The sequence below is a fragment of the Nestor notabilis genome, unplaced genomic scaffold (assembly GCF_000696875.1).
Source record: "Nestor notabilis isolate BGI_N333 unplaced genomic scaffold, ASM69687v1 scaffold5526, whole genome shotgun sequence".
NCBI classification, from domain to species: Eukaryota; Metazoa; Chordata; class Aves; order Psittaciformes; family Psittacidae; genus Nestor; species Nestor notabilis.
The window spans coordinates 114,697-137,653 of NW_009934123.1; the positions used below are offsets into that span (position 1 = coordinate 114,697).

Here is a 22,957-nt window from a genome sequence, read left to right on the forward strand (position 1 = left end):
ACTGGAGGGGATAGGAGTGGCAGATGCCTGGAATCCTGATGCTGAAAGTATCTCACCAGCTCTGTTAAGGAGACAATGTTAGTGTCTCGTTTTCTCCCATTTGCTGTTGCTGAAGTTCTGTTAAGAATTTCTTTGCTCAGCATCTGCTGAGCTTTCTAAAGAATGGATTTAAGAATTAATTTATTTTGAGGAAACAAATCTGAGAACTCCACTTACCTGGTTTTACTGCATCCTGTCCAAAGATGTAAACATACATGCAAACACTGGAATGCCTTGCTGTCGAAAGAAACGTAACTGAACTTTGAGACTAGCAAAACCAGGTTTGTACTAGTGGGACATGAGGGTTATATTTGGGCTGTTGTGAACTGCCTGCTACTTACATGGGTAAGAGTTTCTTCCTGTGTGCCATATAACTCTTATGTGAACCCCTTCTCTAAACTGAAATTCTGCTTGTGTTGCTCTTTTGGTAACTGAGGTGAGCTTGCTTCCCAGAAAACTTGCTCTGTTTAGCCTGTTCTTTGTGATCAGCAGTGAATTAATTCAGTGTTGTTTAATGTTGTGTCTTACAAGAGAAGCATCTTGTAAAGAATTCCTAATGTAAATGCCCCGTGGATCTCGTGTTTATAGGTGTGTGTCATTGTGTGTGTGTGTTGTCCTTCCTGTACAGTTGTGGTACTGTGATCAGACATGTGTGTTACTGCTGCAGGTAGCTTGCTTTCTACTGAGGTTTGCATACATGCTGCGGTTGCTCTGTGGCTTTTTATTTGTCAGTGGTTTTAGTTAATTAAATGTGAAAATGCAAAATGCTGGCTGTTTGCCCAGAATGGCACAATGCCCTCTGTACTTCATGATACAAGGGAAGTTTACCTTGCTCATAAATGCTAAGTAGTTTACCTAAGGTATTACAGGGTAGTGTAGAATGTCCTTGGCTAGAGAAGCTAGTGATTTCTTGTCCTTTTCTCGTCCTTCTCATAAGTGTAGCTCCAGAGGTTCTCTTCATAGACAGGGGGATTCCTTTTCTATAGAACACGTAACTCACTGTGAGCCCATCTGATGTTTCTCCTGTCACAAAGCAGTGAGGAAGATTGATGATGTTAGGTAAATGCAAATGATCATTTCTGTGAAGAAGAGATAATTTAAAACCATGAAATAAACACAACTCCTTGGAAAGGTTCTAAATCAGACTGTAAATGGAGAGTTGTGTAACACAGTAGTACACGGTTTGCTCAGCCAGTTCAGACCAAACATGCCCCAGCATAAACCATTAGTCCAAATCCAAAATTTTGTATGTATATGTACACATGGTTGGTTAGCGGGCATTGAAACTGTAGGTAAATGCCAAATAATTCCTCTAGAGAAGGGTATTTCCTAGTTGACTGGATCTTCAAAGAGGCTGCCAAAGGCTGCCTTGAGGAAAGTGCTAGAAACTTGATTTTGCAGACAGAAGTTCCATTGTGCTTCATCAGTCTGGGTCGTGTTCAGCATTTGCACAATTCTATGTTTCATTTAAAACCAGCTTTGTTTTATGACTGTGCATCTGTTTTCAATGTTGAACTGATTTTGCTTCATTTTGTACGTTTTTTATTTTTTTTCCCTTTACCATTCCCCCTTTAAAGTCGATCTATGTACCACACGCCTTGGCATTCAAGAGATCATATTCGTCAAAGGTAGTGTCTCCATTCCCACTAGTTGGCCATTGCTGCATTGCATGTCCCTATATTAACCCATCGAATCCGTAGCTACCCATCACATGTGCACTAACATCACAAACGTTGACTGTGCATGCGTGAGATGTTAGCAGACATGGGCAGCAAATTCTTTGTAGGGGTTGTCTACCAAAAATGCATTAAGCTCCAAATTAAGCTTTGTCTGGTTAGAATGCATGCAATTGTCAGTGCACCACTGAACGATGTGGATGATCTTTGAGCTTCAGAACAAATTGGGTTTTAAGGCAATTGAATATGTATGCATAATAATACTTAGAATATGAGATCAAGTGAATTATCTCACTTTAATCAGCATCCTTCAAAATCGTTGAGTTCACTGGAATCATAGGGAAACTCTGTATCCAGCTGAAATCAAGATAGAAGTTGCATTTCTGTTTCAGGAATGTTGTTGCTTTCTGAAATCGTTATTGTCCTGTCTTCACAGTCACAACAGTGTTACATGCAATAGGAAAGTCACGGCCTCTGTCACTTTACCTTCTGATTTGGGTATAACTGTGGATTTTGTGTATTTAAAAAAAGAGAGAGTAAAGCATTAACTTTTCGGTGCTTTAATGATGGTGGTGGCTAACCACCTACCTGAGGGATTTTTGATAGAGCTGTAATTCTACCTTAAATTCTGTTCAATGGCAACAATAAACCAGAGATAGACTGACCGATGTGGCAGTACAATAACTAGATAAAGCAAATTTCAGGGTGGTCTGTCTTAACATTTTGTCCTTAAAGGTGATTGTCCATGAGGAAGATCTCTTCCTGGAAGTAGAAGACATGTCTTTACAGCTTACATGTGCTTAAAGCTTACATACATGTATGTGGGAAGAGAGTTCTGTTCTTCACTGCAGTACACTTCATGCAGTTGTGAAGTTTCTTTGACACTCTCACTCCTCTGTGAGAGGAAGCCTTCCTAGACTGCAATGCAAGCAACTAGGATACCTGAAAAGATATTAAACCCCATTTCAGTAATGTTTAAAAAGACTTACTTATTTTTAAACTAGTTTCACTGAGAGAAAAGAGGAAGAGGAAATACCTATTTCTATAAATAGAAGGTATAAATATAAATATGAGGCTATAGACATAGCCTTTTTCCTTTTGGATGGCTTCTGGTGGTGTAATATTCTAGTTTTACTTTAAGGGTTCTTTGCTCTGTTTTACACCAGCCAGTTTTGTGAGGTTGCTCTTGAGATGGCATTTCCCATCTCACACCAGAATGTCATTCTGCTTTCAAATGTCTTTTTGCCTTCTTGATTCACAGAAAAGTTGCACAAATTTACACAGCTAGTTTTTACATTATACCAGTGTAACTTCCACCTATGAATGTTCTTGCTCCAGAATAAAACTGGGAGAGGGGAATACTGATACAACTACACTAATCTAAGGTAATTTCTTACCTTATGCTGCTGTAACTGTTCATGTAGGCATGCCTTTACCCTCTTTTAAAATGAGATCAAGGTGACTCCTGTATATGGTACTCATTGATTTAACTAAATCCATTTGGCTAAATCTGTTGAGAAAAAGAATAAAAATTGATTTTAACTTTGGGGACAGGTTTCATAGCAGTGGAAGACAGAGGTGGGATGTTACAAAAATCACAGCTTTGCAGTTAGCTTATATGCTTTCTCACTCCCGATTTGACCCTGAAATTGTTGCTCACTGCACTGTGAACACCTTTGCCTACAGAAGCTTGACTTTTGACACAGCCATGGCAAAGTCAGAACACCTGCCTTCTGAGATTTTGGAAGAGAAAAAGATCATCCCTCCCCCAGTACCTCTGACCATGCATATAAAATCTGCCTCTGGTTTTCCTTCCTTCAGAGAGCTTACACAGAAGAGGAACTGAATGCCAAGCTGACCCGGCGAGTACAGAAAGCTGCCCGTAGACAAGCCAAGCAAGAGGAGCTAAAGAGGTTACACAGAGCTCAGGTAGTGTTGCAGTCTTGTTGTCATGGCAGACACTTAACTCTACGTGAAAGCACCATAATCTTGACATTCCCTCGAGTGTGCCAGAAGAGGATCCAGAGATGGAACTTTCCTTTATTTCTACATGAGTGTCCCGGCTCCTACTCCTTCTTTAAATGTTGATACCATGTCACAGAGATGGGAAGAATGGCTGAAACCTACCATGATAGTTTTACAGTGAGAAAAATAATGACCGTAATATCTTTCTAGCTGGAGAGGAGTGAAGCATCATGCACTGCATGGAACAGTGGTAGTCAGATAATACCTGATGAAAGTACATCTATCAGTCCTTTGCTAGATTATGCTGCTCGGTGAAGTGTTACCAAATTAACCTTTAATTACCAGAGAATCTGTTGTAAAACTGCTGGCATCATCTATTAGTGATGGGATTTGTTTAAAACTGAAGTAAGGGCTCTGAAAACTTGAAGTAAGCTGACTGAATAGCATTACCTTGCACTTCAGCGTTTAGGCATGTCACTGGAGTTGTAGCAAGTAAGTGGGTATCAGGGTGTTTTCAAAATTCAGGAATAGGATGCAAGGAGGTGGGGAGGATGTTTCACTGGAGGGACTGCGATGCTGGCTTTTAAAGCAGTTAGCTTTTGAAGCAGTATATTGTTGAATCACTTGGTTTTGAAAAGGCCAATCTGACTGAAGTCACTTAGTGCTGGATGAGTGCTGCAGACAGAGCAGGAGAACTGCTGTTGCTGAGATTCTGCTCCATTCTTCTCTGAACAGATCATCCAGCGGCAGCTTGAACAAGTGGAAGAGAAGCAGAGGCAACTCGAGGAGAGAGGAGTTGCTGTGGAGAAGGCCCTTCGGGGGGAAGCAGGTATCCATCAGAACTTGGTTTGCTTTTTAATGTTTTTTTTTTCAAGTGCTTGTGCAGTAGTCCATAGCTGCTTGAATTTTAGAGGCAATTGGACCTTTATAGCCTAAAGTCCAGTGTGAATACATTCTCCCTTTTCTGCTACCTTTTTGAAGACTTGTTTTTCCTGTGTTTCTTCTAATTATGCGGCTTCCCTATTGGCAGAGACTTAGTTTGCTTGTCTTTGCCTGAGGCTTATGAGGAAATTCTTCAACTATTAATAATGGCTGTCTGACTGTTTCTGCATATGACTGGATATTCCAGCTAGAAAATTGCAGGGGTTTCCTAGCTGCAATTCACATAAAGCTGTCACAGTAAGAAAACCCAGTTTGTATGTTAAGGAAGTGACTGTGAAATTGTGTGTGCTTTCTCTGTTGTGTTGGATTATCAAGGTAGTGTCCTTACAAGGGACCATCACAGAACATCTTCCTCACTGCACAGCCCAGCACACTGGCTACTTCCGACAAAGTTGTGCAGAACAGAAATGCACACATGTACTGAAAGGTATCCATGTCAAGCTGTTAAAAGAAATGTTATATGTACTTGAAATTAAATTAAATGAGTATCATCTGATCTGGCAAGGATATGAGTGGAGGAGTACTTCATTCAGATAATGCTGATAGCAGATTTGGAAAAAAGGATCTTCAATTGCAAGGAGTCAAATATCCAACAGGCAAATGCAGTGGGTGTATACCTGGCAGGCCCAGGGTTATGTATCAGAGATCAGAAATGGTAGAAGTGGAATGGGTGTTTGGAAAATGGTTTAGCTTGTTGCTTGCATTGAAGAGCCACCACTGTGTCTGTGAAGATGGAACTTGATTAAGCAGTGAAGGTTCACCAGAGGAAAAGTCTGTTGTGACTTCCCGCCAATTACTACTCGGCCAGGATTAGGTATGTTTGATGCTTCATAAGGGTGTGCCAGAGCAGCAGGATGAGTGTCTACCAAAGCAAATAGGTACTTCAGGTGTGGAGAACAATCTTGAGGACTTCAATGGTTTTGTAATCTGACCTTTTCATTTATGGGTTCAAAAAAATAACCTTGTGCAAAACCTTTCTTTGCGGGGGTGCCTCCTTCCTCATGCTGTGTGTTTCCGTGTGGACTCACTCTGTTCTCTGGCCTGACAGTTACTGCACTTACTATAACCACTGCTCTTATCTCTCATCATTCTTTTTCTTTTCATCTGGAAATCTGCCTTGGTTACTCAGCTGCTAAATGACTTTGCAGTAAGACATGTCAGCACAAGTGGGAAATTTTAGCAACTGAGAGAACGTTCTTCATGATAGAATATTTGCTCATTGCAGAATGCCTAAAAAACATTCAGAGAGGGCAGAATATGACCAAGAGTAGGAATTGCTATTTTATATTGAAGACTGCAGAATTAAACCCTTAGATAACTAAACTCTCACTCCCAGCTCTCCCAAAATAGAAGCAGTCTTAGATGAGCTTGTGTTATTTGTGAATTTCCTAGCAGAATGATCAGATCGTGCATCACTCTTTGTAAAATGAATCTTTTTTCTTCAGGAAGCCCCTACGGTATGCTTTGCTCTTGCAACATGTTTCTGTCAACAGATTATACATTATGGTTACAGAAGCTTAACTTCGTTATAAAGAATTCACTAGCCACAACTCTTCCAGTTATTTAGGGAACTAACAACAAAAACATCTGGGAGAGAGGAGAAGCATGTTCTAACATGTGTTGACTGAAACACAAGATTATAAATCACTCCATGGTTCACCTCTCTAGCCACTCTTGCATGGACATTTTACAGTATGTTCACAATAAAATAACTAAATTTCTTCTTAAAGTCTTCAGTGTCGCATTCCACAAGTACAATTAATTTCTGCCTCCAATAACCATTAATTTTTCAGGAGGGCAGTATCATTTTCTTTCCATCTGCATTGCCTAAGATACTGACCTAACAGTGACCACTACGTTCAGCAAGCCCTGTTGTGTAAAGGTCTGGAGTCACACTCTTGTCTCTCATCAGTCCCTCCCCCTGATGAAACCATGCAACAAAAAGTTTAAAAGGGAACAGCAGTTTATATAAAAAGAAAAAATATCATCTCTTTTAATAAGCTCGTGCAAAAGGAAGAAATGGGGGAGGGTTGGAAGTGTGCTTCCCGTGTACATACTCTGTCCACATAAATAGGGAAGGATTGCAACGCAGGATTGAAGTAATGGCTGTCCGATAGACAGCAACCAGTATCAACTGTTCTAGAAGAACACACTAGGTTCTATAATGAGTGGGTTAATCAGCTTTCCTCTCTACAGGGAAAGAACAAATCACTCACTAACTTAGGCATGTAAATATGGAGTTTTAGTGGTATTTTTCAACTGCTCGATACTTGAAAATCCTAACAGAAGCAGCAGAATTCTGTAATTTCTTATGATTCTTTTCTTTTTCTATTGTAGAAAAAGATACACAAGACCATATGAACTACTTCTTGATGTCATTTATCATGTTTTGGCATGCTGCCTGTTAGTCATCTTTCCTATCTTGAAGAATTTTCAATTTTGCTTTTGTAGAGGTCTTCCACTAACTTTTAAGTCCTCAGATCTCTGACCTCTGGACCAGTTTGAATTTTTAGAAAAAGAAAAAGCATTTTTCAGTTGGAGTGGTAAGAACAAGCACCAGTACTATAGGGCAGATTTTGGTTCCTTAGAATAATTTTACTTCTATTTTCCATCTGTTTTGTGTCATCCATAATACATTCTTGCCAGGTGACTTACACTGCTTCACAGTGATGCCCTGCTCTCTTCCTGAGAGGTTACACTTAATTTTAGATTCTAGCAATAGGTACAGAAAGCGCAACACTACAGGAATTTCACTCATTATCTGATAGTTGTAAAGTTTGAATATGTGTATGTTGATACCAGTTACTCCACTAGTCAGACTCAGAAACATTTTGGAGGTCACTGTCAACTGGAATTTTGATAAAATAATTACACCTTCTTGTCTGTCTACATTTCCTTTTTTAAATAGGCTCAGCCTCAGGCAAGGCACACTTGATCCTTCATTCTTGTAAAAGCTGAATGTTCAATCTATGATGTTGTGTCTTATTCAGAAAATGGTCTCACACTCGATGATGACTTAATTGCCTTAATATGTTCTCTGTGATTACCTCTGAAAGTCTCAGACTCTGATAGTCACATTCATAGCCAGAATGAATGATTTGGAATGTAAGCTCTATTTCAGGTGGCAAGTTTGTCATCTGCAGGTGATCTAAGCTTTTGTCATCCTTTATTTCCTTCCTTCCTCCCCCACTTTCTTTTGCATCATGGCATTTCCCTGCAAAGGTAGAGTAGGATAATGTCAATGAAGAATTTCCCATTTTGCTGTGGTGTCCCAAGAGACACCTTGAATGGGATTGCTCTCAGTGTAACGGTACTTTGTATTATAGTGCATTCGCCTGTTTGGACATGCTGATGGCTTTGATTTCCTGTGTATTTTTTTCATTTTTTAAATGAACTTAAAAACATATTGAGTCAGAAATTTCTGGAACCTCTTCTTGCTCCATTATCCTCTTTTAGCATGAACTTTGAGTTGGGAAAATGTCTCCTACTGTCAGATCAATGCTGAAAAATTTAAAAGCCACTTCTTTGCATCAAGTGAATCATACGGAGTGAGAAACAGTGCTTCAGTACTCCCATCTGTCTCTTCCCCAAAGAAACATTACACGCTGCTAGACTCATGGTGTTCCCATCTCTAGCAGCTATGGACGTACATGTCTCTGTTCTGCACACTTCCGTGCAGGTTTTTGTCTGGCATAGATACTGCATTAGCAGAAGACCCCCACTTTCCTACAGTGAGGTGTTTGCCATTCGTATCAGTGCTTGGTCAGTGTCTTCCACCCATGTGCTCTACACACACATACTCCACTCTGTCGCCTCCAAGAAACCAACCCTTACACCTTCCCTGCAGCTGATCTAAGAAACTGCACTGTTTCCTTCTGACATGGCTCAGCATGAAAGCAACAGGATTAGTTCTGCTTTTCTCAGCAAGAACAGGAAAGACATCAGTGTCAGGTACTGGTGCAGATGGAAACAGGTGAAGTGTCTCTGTCTAGACTTCTTGATTTTTTTATTTTCCCCCTTGGAAGTCCTTGCCTGCCTGCTGGGAATTTTCTCCTCGTCTTCTCAATATATATGTTTGTGATAATATTTGTGTTTGTGTGTACATATATGTATATATACAGAGACGCACATATCATTTTTATATACATATATATATATGTGCCCAGGTGTATAGCTGCATGTTTCTTGTTTGCCTTTTCTTTGTTTCTGTCTTTGTCTTTTTCTCATGTATTGCTTTGATTGTGTGGGGCTAGGGTGAGGGTATCTGATTCAATAACTCTGTCTTCACCAATTCCTTGTTGTAGACTATTGGGGAGAGTCTTATTACAGTGACCTCATCGACTTGCATCTGGGTGGTATGTATGGCTGAACCTCCTGCTGGCACTAACCCTGCTGACACTCCTCCCTGCCCCTCCCTTCACCTACTTCTCCCATCCTTGGCTCACAACCAAGAAGAAACAGCCCTTGCACATGACTGGCTATAGCAGAACCCCTTTTCCAGCTCAGGAAGAGGAGATCCTGGCATGCTCCACAAACCATGTGTAAGGTCTATTTTCCATAGTGCCGATTATTTCAAAACGTACCTGCAGTTTCCACTCCAGCCACCTTCCCTGCTAGCAGTGGAAGGCCGTGTTGGCTTTCTGCTACTCCTTTTGCAAAGTCCAACTCTACTACTGAAATACTCTTTAGGAAAATATTTTAATGTGAAGGGGACAGCAGAATTGACCTGCGCCCAAAAGTTAACAACACTGTAAAGGACTGGGCATGCCATTGCCTCCCTTTTGCCCTTCTGAGGCTCATTTGCTTCTTCCAAAAAAGCCAGAGTGTGTTGATGATCTAACAAACCAAAAACGCTTCTTCAAGGGACTTTGGAAAAACTTGCAGATGACGGATACTTCTTCTTCCTTGTTTGTTTTACTGTAAGGTTAGGGAAGAACCTACTGTTAAGATTTCCAGTCATTTTTGCTGGAATCTGCTGTTAGAGTTTCCAGTCATCCCAGTTTGCATCATTACACAGCTAATAATAGTCTTGCTATGTTGGGGTTTTTTAATGTCCCATTTAGTGCTAAACACATGTTAGTGCTTAGCTCTTTTTTTCACTTACTGATTATAACCTGGTCATCACTCTGTACCATGGCACTGCATTTCTTTAATGTTGCTTCCTGAATCCCTTAGTAGATGGGTAACTTTTAGGTTGCAAACAGCCTTTGTTTAGCACTTGCTCATCTTGAAAATCAGAATTCCCTTTGCTAGTTTAATTGCCCTAAATCTGTTCTTATAAAATGGGCACATCTTTCAGCAGATCCAAGAGAAGGCAAACTCTGTTTGGTTGCCTTGTCAACTGAGGGTCTCATTTCATTTGTCTTTCAGAATATAAGGTTCCTTGATCTAAGCTGTGTTTTTGTTGAGGGAGTGCATTACAGTCCAGCTCTACAGAGTGAAAGATCCACACGCTTTAGGCTGGATCCAAGTCACATCACTAGAAGTCTTCCCCTGGTTTCATCATTTTTTGCATTTAGTCCTTCAAATATAATCTTGCTCAGGCTTTTAACTGTCTGGATTTTTTCCTCCTCCAGGGGGAGGCTGTCCTACATAGTATACCTGTAGCTGTCTCTTGGCAGTGACTCCAGATTGTCCTGACACAATAGGCTTTTATTGAAGATCATCCACCTGAGCTAAGAATACCCACCTTCAAATTTAAAATGGAAGATTTTCCTCCTTAGTAGACCTTATTTTTTGCCCAGGCCCCCTGTGCTAATTTTGATGCAATAGTCTGCTGCTAGCCCTGTGCTTCTTTCACTCTTCAGTTCCTCTGCCATTCTTTCCTAGGATATCTTCTGCAGAGAGACTTTGAGACCCTCTTCCTAGTTATGTCCATCAGAGCTGGCCAGTACTTACATGTGGATAGAGTAGGAGCTGTAAAAGGGTTGATGCTGATTTACACTTAACAGACCCTTACCCCCATTTAATGCTATTTCCACTATACCTCTCCCTCCTCCCGCTTCTCCTCCTAATGCTTCTTTAGAGATAGCTATCCCATCAAAATCACTAATAGAGACTTTAAGAAAAGCAAAATAATATTTACTTAAAGGGACACTGTCACTTAAAGTATTGTATTGCAGAAAATCTTAAATGAAAATTGAAATTACTGCTAATCTTTTTTGCATGTTTGCTTTTTCCATTTCTCTGAATTTGGACAGTCACCCCAGAGAGGTCATTTTTGCTCTTCTGTAACAGGCTGGTTTTATTTATGTGGTGACTTGGAGGCTTCCAACAGTCAGGGACAATGTTCATGTTTATTTAAAAATGGTTGATATATTTTAAAATAATATCAAGTTTCTGCTCATCTCAAGAATAACTTTTTCAAAATGAAGTTGAAAAAACTATATTGGGCAGTATCCCTTTAAACACAATGAGCTGGTTTAGCCTGCCTGGAGTTAAGTGGCTTTATAGTATTGTTTTGTTGCCTCTGTAATTTGCTTTATATTTGCTATTGGGGCTGCCAGAACACTTTTGCCAAAAGGGATACATTGCTCTGAGGATATGTGTCACTATTCCGTGGCAGATTTAGAGCTCAGCTTCAAAATTAACATGTCTGTGCAGGATGCTGTGTCTGGTGGAGTGCCATTAAAGTCCCTGGAGCACTGTGTGGCTGCATGGTCCTGCTGAGTGCTCTAAGCAGCTAGGATGGCCACACAGTTATGTTATTGTACTGGCAACTTGTGTCTCTGAGGCATAGGCATGACTCTAGAGTCATGTTGTCAGTAGAATGATAAGCAGAATGGCAAAAATACTTTGAAAAGTTATCTGTAAGTTGGTAATAATTTTGGAATGATTAAGCCATTAACTCACTCTGGGTTTTCTTTACACTAATGAGAGTTGCGTTTTGTTTAGTTGTACAGATTGCGCAACAGCTTCTGCCAGGGAGTGGTAACTTCTGACATCCTTGGTCAAGTTCCAGTTTGCAGTATTGCAAATGGCTATCTTAACTACCTCCGTTGCTCTGCTCAGATGCCATAATCCTCTCTTCCTGTTGTAAAATGTCACGTACCGTTGCTGTAAAGCAGATGTTTCATTTCACACTACAGATGGTCATGTTTCAATTCTGAGTAATTATTCCTGTGTGTATATCGTATATGCAGTTATGTTAAAAGAACATTACAAAGGTTGCAAAGTCAACTAAAATTAAGATTTTGTATTAAATTGATATATCAACAGATTTATAACCTTTAGATCCTCTGCAGAGAACTCTTCTCCATGTCTGTATGGAATAACTGGTAGCAGCACTAGGTTGTCATCTTCTGTGTAGATCCTTATGGAGAGGAAATGGGACACGGTCAGTGAATTTCACAGATGTTTGCTGGCAGCTGTGGAATGGTGAGGCTTGAAAACATGGATTCTGAGCCAGACACTGGAAAGATGGAGTGGTCTGGTGGATATACACTCTTTGTCTCTTTTATTCCCTCTTTCCGGATAGTCCTTGTCCTAATCCTGGTTTTTTCCTTCCAAAGTTCCTTACCTCATTTCCATTTTCATTCTTTATCCCAGTTTCTGCTTCTCAGGCATTTAATTTTAATCCTACTTTCTTGACAAAGAAATCCTAATATTCTACCCTTCAGACCTCCTATTCCTCCCCACTAGCTGTTCCTAGTCTTTCATTCCTGGTCTTTCCACAGACTCAGTCCACACAGTCTCAATCCCTGCCTCTGGCCTTGTTCCAAAATGTTTGGGCTCTGCTCCCTCTTCTACCCAGCATTATTTGTCTGGAAAATTGTAGGTCGTATCTTCTCCACAAATTTGCCACTTTCTTTCACCCCTTACCCTTTTTTCCCCCTCTCTTCTCTTCTCCTTTAGTTGTTTGCAGTCTTAGTCTCCTTGCTTAATTAATCCCAGCCTCAGGTCCTCGTTACCCACCAGTTCCTTGTCCCAGTTTGCTGCTCCACTGCCTGTGGAAAGTACCTCCCTTGTTCCCTCTGTGTTCAATGAGCAGCTTCCTTTTCCTTGCACTCAGCAGGGAATCACTGGGGAAACAGCCCTGTGCTCCTGTCTTGGTTTGCTCTTGGCTGGAGTATGCCAAGGCAGGCAACACGGATGTAAGGAAGAGAGCTGGTATATTTGATAGTGCTGATTTCAGACATATGTTCTCCCTTCTTGGCAAGAACCTTATGAACAGGTAAACGGGGGGAAAAAGTGTGATTATGGTTTGGGGTTTTTTTAATCTTTGTTTAAAGCATAGTCTACAACAGCTTCACTTTTAATTAAAACTTCTTCAGAATACTTGTGCTGACTAGGTCCTTTAAAGTCCTGCAGATCTAGCTCTGCAGGGCTGGAGTCTGATATACTCAAGTGGGAACAGTGCTATTTCTTGTGATTGGCAAACACGGCTGTCCTGGAGGAGGAGTGGAGTTGTGAGATAAACCTTGTTTTCACAGCCTGCAGCTGCTTTTGCCAGTGAAGTGAATGGTAACATGTTTTCTTTGCTGTAAATTTGGAGCAGGAAAGAGCACTCGATAAGCATGTATATACTTGTTAAGTATAATGAGAGTACTTGTTAGGTACTCTCCATTTACCTGCTGCTTTCTGCACACCTCTCACAACTGCAGACACAAACTAACTGGGGAGGGAGGGTCAGTGCAGGACTGTACTAACTCTGACTGCATTTCGAAGTGCCTTGAGGTCTTGTAGAAGCAGAACACTTCTGTGCCATCATTTGTGTGTGTATCCTGCTCCAGCTGTTGCTTTCCCTAGGTTTCTTTCCCCTCCCCACCTTTTTTTTTTTTTTTACTCCTCTCCTCTGCTGAACAAAGAATGGTGTGGTTCAGTTTGTGTGGCTATTCAGCAATCTGTGAGTTTTCCCCAGGTTTCTTCTAGTGATTGTACTTTAGAGGATACTCGTTTGGCCAGTTTTAGTAAACTGTTAATTCAGACACACAGCGTGATGTGCTTATGGGATAGCTGTCACAATCCTTGCCCTCAACTTTATAATACCTGCAGGTGTGTGGATACTGTTCTCCAAGAGGTGACTTTCTCTGCTCTTGTTCCTTTACAACGCTGCTGCTGCACAGCTTCACCAAACAGTAAAGCTGAAACGCTTAATTTTTGGTACTCCGTTTTCTGACCATAACTGATTTTTAAAAGGAGGGAAAGAGGTTTTTTCCTGTGATCAGTGCGCAGTTGTCTTACTGATCTCTTTTGGACTGATCCTTATTTTAAGCATTGATTTAAAATCAGAGCTCTTAGTCTGCCTGCTAAATGGGTTATGGAATATGTAGTAGAATAAGAATTTCTGAAGTGTCCTGCTCTTAGTTTGTGAGGTCAAGTGTGAGCATAATGGTTCCAGAGAACTGAGATTAGCTTCAGAGCTAGATTTCCTGCTGGTATTGCTGAATTCCAAACTGGCCTGGTTAGTCAGCAGTACAGACATTAAAGACATTCGGATGCAAAGCTTGCGAAGGTTGTGATACCATTTGGTTTATCTGTTCAAATCACTTTGATTTGCAGTGGCTCACTACTTCTCAGAAGTTATCACAGCTCTTATACCACAGGGCATGTGCAAATAGTGGAGGGGATCAATGTGAGCTGTAGCTTGGGGATAATGGTGTCTGCCATCCCAAACTTTCTGCTGTGCTTTCTTCATCTCAATCGATCATTTTTACTACTGTGCTTCACATTATGAAGTGTTATGTAGCTACAGCAAAAAAGGACAAAACCAGTCTGAAGTATTGCTCTTTAAAAAACAAGTAAATTAAAAGTGGGAAAGAAGACACAGTCCAGTGTAGTTTGTGTAACAAAGAACAGCATACAGTGAAAAGGAAGGTATATTTTCATGGAGGCTATATAATTTCTCTTCCTTGTTTTGAAGAGACTTTGGAGCTGTGGTGTTTATTCTTGGCATGGCTCTTGGTTTCCACCACTGTAGCAAAGTCTGCAGTCTCTCAAGAGTACTATGAGTACTTTCTTGTACTTGGTTTTTCTTCTCATGTCTGTATGAAAGATTTCCCAGAAGGGTCTGGGAAAGGCTTCTTTTCACAGAAGCAAAATAATTCCAGTCACTTTATTGATGGGATGTGGCTAATCTACCTCTCCAGGATGTTCAGCGTGCTCGGGAGCTGCGGCACACTCCTTTCCTCTAGGAGCTGCAGCTCCCAGCTTTGTACCGATCACCTGCATGCCCTTCTAAATGCCTCTGCTTGCCTGCAGCTTCAGCTGCTGGCCTCTGCTTTGCAGGCTTTTACACACCTATGGAACAGTTGGCCTGTGGCATTAAAAGACACAACTTGTGATTGACACGGTCTGTTTGCAGGTTTGCCTCTCTGGGGGGTAAGGGGGAAGTGATAATTTTCTGTCCAGGAGCTATAGTCACACCTCAGACTTTTGCTGATAGCACAGAGGGAACCTAAGAAGTGAATGGTCACAGAAATAGTTCTTTTCCTGCCTTTCAGTTCCTTCCAAATGAAGCGCTTCAGCAGGGCAGTGGGTAGCTTGCATTGCTACTGCCAGCAGCACTCATTCCATGCTGCGGATAAGACCTGTGTCGGCAGGCCTGGCCTGGGGTTTTTGGTGCTGGAAGAGACTTAAACAGAAAGGGGGTGGTTTATTTTTTTAAATTTGCTTGACAAGAGAGTTGTTCCCATCTGGCCCTGACTCCGTGGCAAGGAATTGTCTTGCTGTGATCATCATGGTTTTAATTTAATGAGACCATGAGGTGATGATACCTCTTCTCTAACCAATAATATAACAATAATATTATTTACTGTAAGATTAGTAACGGCTTTGAGACAAATAAGAAGACAAGGATTTCCATAATGTGATTGGACAAGTGGTAAGGGCAAAGTAGATGAGACAGTTTTTAACACCATATTATGAAACATGGTGTTGTTATAGTTGTCCTTTTTGATAGTAGTGGACAAGGACTTCAGCCTTTTTCTAGGATTGTCTTTCAACTTACATACACACACAGCGAGAGCTTGTGCTGTGAAGTTGTATTTTTTAAAAGTAAACCTTGACAGGAACGTGAATGATCCGATGATACATTCACCATCGAAAATTGTCAGCTGGCTGAGGGAACACTTTGTCCATTCATCAGGTGATCTTCTCTTCCACTGGCCCTCTGTTTCTGAAACAGTTAAGGAGGCCTTTTCGTAGAATCATAGAATAGTTAGGGTTGGGAAGGACCTTAAGATCATCTAGTTCCAAGAGTTCATCTGAAGGGATAGTGAAACATGTGACACTTGAAGGTTGGTTACTGCCAGTGAAAAATCTTTTTCCCTTTCAGGAAATATAAAATAGTTTTTCTCTTAAAATTAACAAGTTCCTGTTTCAGCCTGCTTAGTGTCTGTACCACATGTGATAATCTTTACTAGTGAGGGTGGGGAGGCAGTTTTCAGGACTGTCACCTTAAAGAAGTTTCTAAAAAGTGATTTACAATTCTACTGCATTATATGTTCTATACTACTTGCAACTTCAGATTATGGGACTTTTAGGTCATGATAATTTTTAGAGCTTTAGAGAACTATAGGAGATAAATTTTGGGGTTGCACTTTGCTCTGTCCTTGCTGTTTAGGACCTCTGGTACATAAGGAACACTTTTTAAAGCCTTGCTAATTCTCCTGGTCTGCACAGAAGCTGTTTCCAAAGCAGTTGTAATGATCGTATGTTCACTGATGCAACTATAATTTACCTCTGGAGTAGTTGGAAAGGATCTTAATGGTACAGGTTATTTTCATTATCTTGCTGAGAAGTAATGTTAGCATTTCCAGTAGCAGGACTATTAGAGATACTGTGGGCTTTGTAACTTGATTCAAGGACAAATTTTCCTTAGACAAGAGTGGGGGAATAATATTTCTGTTTAAAAACATGACAACTAACAGCAAAGGAGGAAAACACAATTGCAGGGAGTGAACTCTGCGATGTAAGCTCTGTGGCTTTTTACTCAAGACCAACGATGGTATCTCTCCTAGTATCAGACCATTTCCCTGATGACTGAAGTTCGTAGTTTGTGGCCATGTCACAATGAGATGAATGGCATGTTCACGTACCAGGTACTTATTTTCAGATCAAATATAGCAAGTTGGGAGTTCCTCACCAAGTCTGTATATCCATGGTTTGAAACGTATAAATATAGCTGCATTTGCGTTAGCAACATCCTTCCACCCCTGCCCCACAATTCTGAATGAAATCTCAAACCCTGAAGAACAGAAGTGGATTTTTACATACAGCTAAATGTCCCATCTCCTGACACACCGCCCCACATAGAGGTTAGGCCAAGTATCATGCACTAAATGCTCTGCTTTGTGTGGAAATTTATTCTTCACAGTACCTTTGCAGTTTGGGTGTTTTCTTGTTTGTTTTTGGTTTGTAACCTAATCTGTGACATGGCAATCATAGAACAACAACAAAAAAAAAGTCCTACTATTCTTTAATTTTAAATGAAGAAGTTGGAAAATTCAGAACAACTATAACTAAAGTTCTGGTACTGTCAGCTAATGTTGGTACGGTGCTTTATTTGTAACTGTCACATGGCCAACTGTGGCACCTCTCCTAATGTTTCCCCTTTCTGCTCCCAGTACAGAGGTTTCTTCCTGTCTGAGAGCACCACGCTGCTCAGTCACAGGCTTTGAAGCTGATGTGCTCTCCCTCTCACTTCAGTTTGTCCTCTGTGTGCTGGTCTAGTTCTGTGATGGTCCCTTCTAAAGCCTTCCCAGTTCACCAGTAGTCTGGGTCTGTAAAACTTTCCTCAACCCACATATATCAAACTCTGCCGACTTCTCCAAAATAAGCATTGTTCTGACCGTGTTATTGCTGTGGAGTTCCCAACACAGAAATGCCGCCTCTTTATATATGCGGTTGTGCATTGAGAGCAGTTACCATTCTGCTAGCTTTGATGTGTCAGGCTCATCACTTTCCTGGTGCATATGGTCTCCTGTAACTATTAGTGATGTTGATTATTTCCTACTGTTTATCTCTGCAATGTTAAGTACAGCTGAAAAGCAAATTCTCAGTGTTAAAAGAGCTGAACCATTTCAGAGATGAAATTCCTTCACTGGCTATAGAAAAGATGAAAAAGATTCAGTAAGTCATCGATACTAACAGGACTTGTAAGCTTTAAAATGCTTTGTGAAATGAGAATGTCAAGGGAGAGCATTAAATTTACCACTTTAACTCTGCAAAGTCCTCAGCTGGTCATTGCCCCTGCAGACCCTGACGTGAATCACTTTTTTATCAATGTAAAAGCCTTCTCCCCTCTAAGCACAACACTCCAGCTGAGCACATGTGTTGTCACCATACTTGACACAGCAGAACCTGGCAGGCTGGTTCCACATTAATCAGATTCTCCCTGTGATGTTCCCTGTCTGAAGAAATTATTTCCTATTAAAAAGGACACTTTTACCATCAGTGGATGCTGCCATGGTGATAAGAGCATGGTCCTGATAAAGCTTTAAGGTAGGGTGGCTGCTTACAGCTGGTGTCTTACACATGCAGGTGAGACTTTTTGTAACCCTGCTTGAAATTTAACATTTATCAGCAGGGGTTAAATATTCATCTCTGCTCATCCTGACATCTTGTTCACAAATCTTTCAGTTAAAGACCATGTGATTCAAAAATGTACGTTAGGTAAGAGTACAGTAATGATAACCTCCTGCCTGGTATTTGTGCAGCTCAATAAGAGTTCACCAGTACCTCAGCCTACCTCTTACCTGTTATCTGTGCTTATTAGGGACATTATTCATCTGTAGACTGTATCCCTTGTTTCTGCTTCTCCATTTCTTGTATTTTTCTTTCCTTTTCTTGTGTTTCCTTACTTTCTCACTCTTATGCTTTTTGTCCTTTGCTTGTCTTTTATTTCACTCCTTTCCTCCTCTTCCGTTCCACTTCCAACTTCCTCTTCCTCTCCTTCCTCTTCCTCGTTTGGTCCTATTGAAGTTGAGCCCAATGCCGGGACACCACGTCGTAGACCTCTCTCCTTCTGCCCTTGCTGTGCCCATGAAGGTAATGTAACCTCACATGCTCCCTGTTCTCCTTGACCACAGCTGGGTTGTTGTAGCAGTGCTAGTCAGCTAATGAACACAAGGCCCCCAGCCCTGTCCCCAGCTCTTTTCTTGCTGTGTCCCCAAACCAGCCTTCTCAGTAGCAACCTGGTAAACAGCTTCTCTGAGCCTGTGGCAAGTTATTAAAGAATACAGTATCCCTTTTGCTAGTCCCAGCTGTGCAAGGGAAGGTATAGCGACTGGGAGGGACATTTGGCAGCAGCAGTGGAAGCAAGTACGTCCCACTCAAGTTTCTGCTTTCATTTGGTGGCTTCAATTTCTTTATTCCTACTGAAAGATGTTTAGAAGGTGGGGTAAGGGAAGACAATCCGCTTCCTTAAATATGGCCTTTTAATTAGTATATATGGATTAAAGGAATACTGTGTCTTTATAAGGACTGGTTTGCAAAATCATCCTTGAACTTTATAAACCAACAAACCTTAAGCTAGAACAGTTTTCCTTCATCTGTCTTGCTGAGCGCATTCTTTAACTGTCCCAAAATGGAGTGTGTTGTAGAGTTTCCATTGCCAAGGCATGGGGGAAGGGGTTGTTTATATGTGTTCATGGTGTAATTTTGCTAACCACTTACTCTGCTTTCCATGGTGCTCACTCACATCAGTTGTCAGTGCTCCCTCTCCAATCCTCCCATTATTCCTCTACTCATTGGCTGTTTAAAAGTACTTCCTTATTTCACAGGTCAGTAGCGTTGTGGTTTTGGCTTTTTCTTAGAGGCATTTGTTTTCTATACATCCTGGCATTGGGAAGGATGGGGAGACTTCCCAGTGTTTTCATGGCGCCACAGCACTGGACATCTGCATGTACAGTTTCCCTCTCCTGTCGCCACACGGGCATACTGTGCAGAGATGCTCAGAAAGGAATGCTTGTACTGAGCAACACACCACAGAAAGTCCATGGAGCCAGAGGCTCTTAGGGTGGTACAGCAGGTCTGGGATTCCCCAAGGGCCTGCTCTTCTGACTTTTCAAAGGCAGATGTTCTCAGCCTAAGCACAGTTTGACAGGAGTTGCAGACTCGCCTTTGCTTAGCTCCAGGCCAGTCCTTCTCTGAGATCCTAAGGGTGGAGGCAGGGCACAGGTTGGAATTAAATATTAGCCATTAGAGTGGCACTTGCAAAGTGTTTCCAGAAGTTTGAATAGTAAGCTTGCTGTTTGGTTATTTTTAGCATCAAAATGACTGTTTGAGAGGTTTTGTTCTTGATGTAGAAAGTATGTATCCATAATAACAAACATAGACAGGGATGTTAGTTGCTTTAGGATGCCTCGGTTATGTGCAGTGCAAGCTGATATGATGCTTCAATCTGAAAATGCTGTTGAGCTTGATTTGAGGCCTTGCTCCTGCCTCCATTTCTGTGCAGGCAGGCGCATTGCTACTGTCCTTGATGGTGTCTGGTACAACTCACAGCATTCATCTGCAGCTAGTTCAGAGTGGAATCGGTGGCCCAGGCCAGGAGATTGCTGGGAGGAGCTTCCCTGGTAAGCTCTTGCATTTGATAAATGTAAACAGAAAGCTTTGGGAACAGCATTCTGCAATTTATTCCACATAACTGCTGACAGATATGAGGCTCACCAGGGGACTACTGAGTAAGTTTAGGAGTTAGTTTTAAAATAAATGAAATACCAACTAAGACTTCTGTACTAGGTGGCCAAGGTCCAAGGTATTTTTATTCTGCTTTGGTATTAGCAAATATGTCGGGGGGTTCTTGTTTCCAGTGCTGATGTGCAAATAAGTAGTTTCTGTGTTCACTGTTGCAGAGGGGATCTTCAAGATGGGCTAGAATATGTAGATCTTCATAGATCTTCAATATGTGGCTAGAAGGAACAGTCAGAACAGATGTACTGGGCTATTGAAAAGAAAGAAAAGTCATAATGTTACTTTTGGCCAGTAAAGGAAAAGATTGAGGACATGCAATTGAAGAAAATAAAGGCAAAACACATGGAGTGGCAATTGACTGTTTCTGATGAGCATATATTTAAGTAGCTGGCATGTGAGGACCTATAAAGCTCTTCTAATGAATGGAAAAGTGAAACACATACAGAAATCTGGGCTTTCTGCAGTAAGAGTGAGGAAGAAACAAGCACTCATAAGAAAATCAGAAAGAAAAACAGATAAAAATCAGGCTCCAAAGAGAAGAGAATCCTTTTGGAGGTGACTTGACTCTTCTATGTGCTGTAGGCAAACTGAATGGACCCGGCTTGGGAGTGCTCTGGCAGCATCTTGCTCGGCTTTCTTTGCACATTTTGCCCCATTGTTGTTTTCACAGTTTGGGCTTGTAAGGATTGCAGGGCACCATCTGAACACTTACCGGGTTTCTCTTTTGGCAGGCATGGGTAAGAAGGATGATCCCAAGCTGATGCAGGAGTGGTTCAAGCTGGTGCAGGAGAAGAATGCCATGGTTCGCTACGAGTCCGAACTGATGATATTGTGAGTGAATGTGCAATGCTTCAACAGGGGGATTTTGTTAGGAATAGTATTGGAAGATCTGTCAATATCATCTTCCCTATAATGCCAGGAGGTCAGTAGTATCATAGGCTGATTCTTAGCTGAGATGTGAATCCAATTACATTTCAGAAGACTGGTAGTAGAAAGGAATAACAGCAGTGAGTAATGAAAGTTCCAGTTATTTGTGCATGTGCAGAAGTACAGATGCATGTGTAAAGTTCTGAGCCATTCCCAAGCTGGTTTTGAATAAAACAAGTCTTGTTCATGCAAGTGTTTTCTAGCTCTGCAGGAATAATGTGACACTCCTTCTGGTTTTGGTAGAGTCTGCTTTTAAGTGTAGCCAAAAGCATTTAATTCAGTCACCTTTGCCATGTGGCCCTCTTCCCTGCCCAGAGTGGGACCCCAGTGCCCTTCATTTAGGCTCAGGTGATGAGGCTTTTTTCCTGTGGCCTGACATGTCTCTTAGTTGATAAGTAACTTTGTCTTTAGAGCGGGAAGTAGCAGGAGATACACAGAGGTATTGCAGATTTGTTTGCTCCTTCACACTGTTTTAGGTTTAATCCCACCCATAATCCTCTCAATTTTCTGCATGGCACTTCCTAGCCATGAAATGTACTTTCTGTGGTGCTGAAAGTACATTTAAATCTTTAAAAAGTATAGTTATATATCCTAGGTATTCTAAGAGTTGCTCCAAAACAGATTGGTAAGATGCATAACAGGCATCTTGAGGGGGAACAGAAATTGAGAATGGGTATGAAGCAATGTATGGTGTGTTTTAATATATCCAGAACTTGGATTCCTGATGTTTCCTTTCCAGTGCTCGGGAGCTAGAACTGGAAGACAGGCAGAGCCGATTACAGCAGGAACTCCGGGAGAGGATGGCAGTAGAAGGTGAGAGCAAGAGGGAATATTTCACAGACTCTATGTGTGTATTTCTAGCCTTGTGTATGCTGAGAGTTTTTTATCTCTCTGTAGATCATCTGAAGACAGATGCAGAGCTCTCAGAGGAGAAGAGAATCCTGAACGAGATGCTGGAAGTAGTGGAGCAGAGAGATTCTCTTGTGGCTCTCCTTGAGGAGCAACGGCTTCGAGAAAAAGAGGAAGACAAGGACCTGGAGGCAGTCATGCTTTCCAAAGGTTTTAGCTTGAACTGGTCCTGAGCTTGACACGTTTACCTCTGCTGGTCTGTGTTGTCCAGTTGGCCTACCCTGAGTTCGCCAGAATTACATGGACAGGAAGATGTTGAAGGGGAAACCTCCGAAGAGTTCAACAGCATGCAGCGATTTGGTTTGAAGCACTCAGAAGTCTTTTGATAAGTGTGTTGGTTCCAGAAGCTTAAGTTTTACTTGTCTACAAGCCGAGTTGAAGATAATGAGTTGAAACTGTGGAGTCTCCTTGAGGTCCTATATGATGGAGTGTATTTTTGTGTGTGTGGTAGGAGAGAGAGGAATCATCCATGCGTGGGGAAGGAGGTTAAGGGAGGAAGTACCCTTAACTGGATTTATGTCAGTCCATTCCTTTCCCGTTGTTACTACACCAGTTCTAATAAAAGGGAGGGAAGTGGCAACCCTCTCTGGAAAACCACAGCAGCCTGTAGCAGCCTGTATAATGGAGTCAGCTGTCCAAAAGAGCTCCAGAAGCCCAGGGCAACACTTTCTTTGCTTTAGTCTTCCTCCCCACCAAAGAAACCTGCTATCGATCGTTATGCACGGATATGAAGAAATATGAGACACAGAAGATACTACTAGTATGCGTGATGGAACTCTCTGCCTCCTGGTTTTTAGAGAGATGTGGGCATCAGAAGACTCTCCCTATCGCAGCCTCCTAAATCTTCTTGTAGGGAACTAAGG

At 41.5% G+C, this 22,957-nt stretch overlaps 1 protein-coding gene across 3 annotated transcripts in view; it reads left to right on the forward strand.

Moving 5' to 3' along the window:
• The window catches only part of MICAL3 (microtubule associated monooxygenase, calponin and LIM domain containing 3), a 105,207-nt gene extending 82,369 nt beyond the window's left edge, over positions 1–22,838 (forward strand). The window contains exons 29-35 of one of the 3 annotated variants that reach the window (XM_010017169.1): positions 1,617–1,667; positions 3,537–3,644; positions 4,416–4,509; positions 18,546–18,611; positions 20,990–21,089; positions 21,925–21,998; positions 22,083–22,838. In XM_010017169.1, coding sequence (XP_010015471.1) covers positions 1,617–1,667; positions 3,537–3,644; positions 4,416–4,509; positions 18,546–18,611; positions 20,990–21,089; positions 21,925–21,998; positions 22,083–22,267 — 678 coding nt within the window. In that variant the 3' untranslated portion in view covers positions 22,268–22,838. Of the gene's footprint in view, positions 1–1,616; positions 1,668–3,536; positions 3,645–4,415; positions 4,510–18,545; positions 18,612–20,989; positions 21,090–21,924 lie in introns of all 3 variants that reach the window. The other 2 variants (XM_010017170.1, XM_010017168.1) reach the window with 2 other exon arrangements.
• Positions 22,839–22,957: the final 119 nt, after the last annotated feature.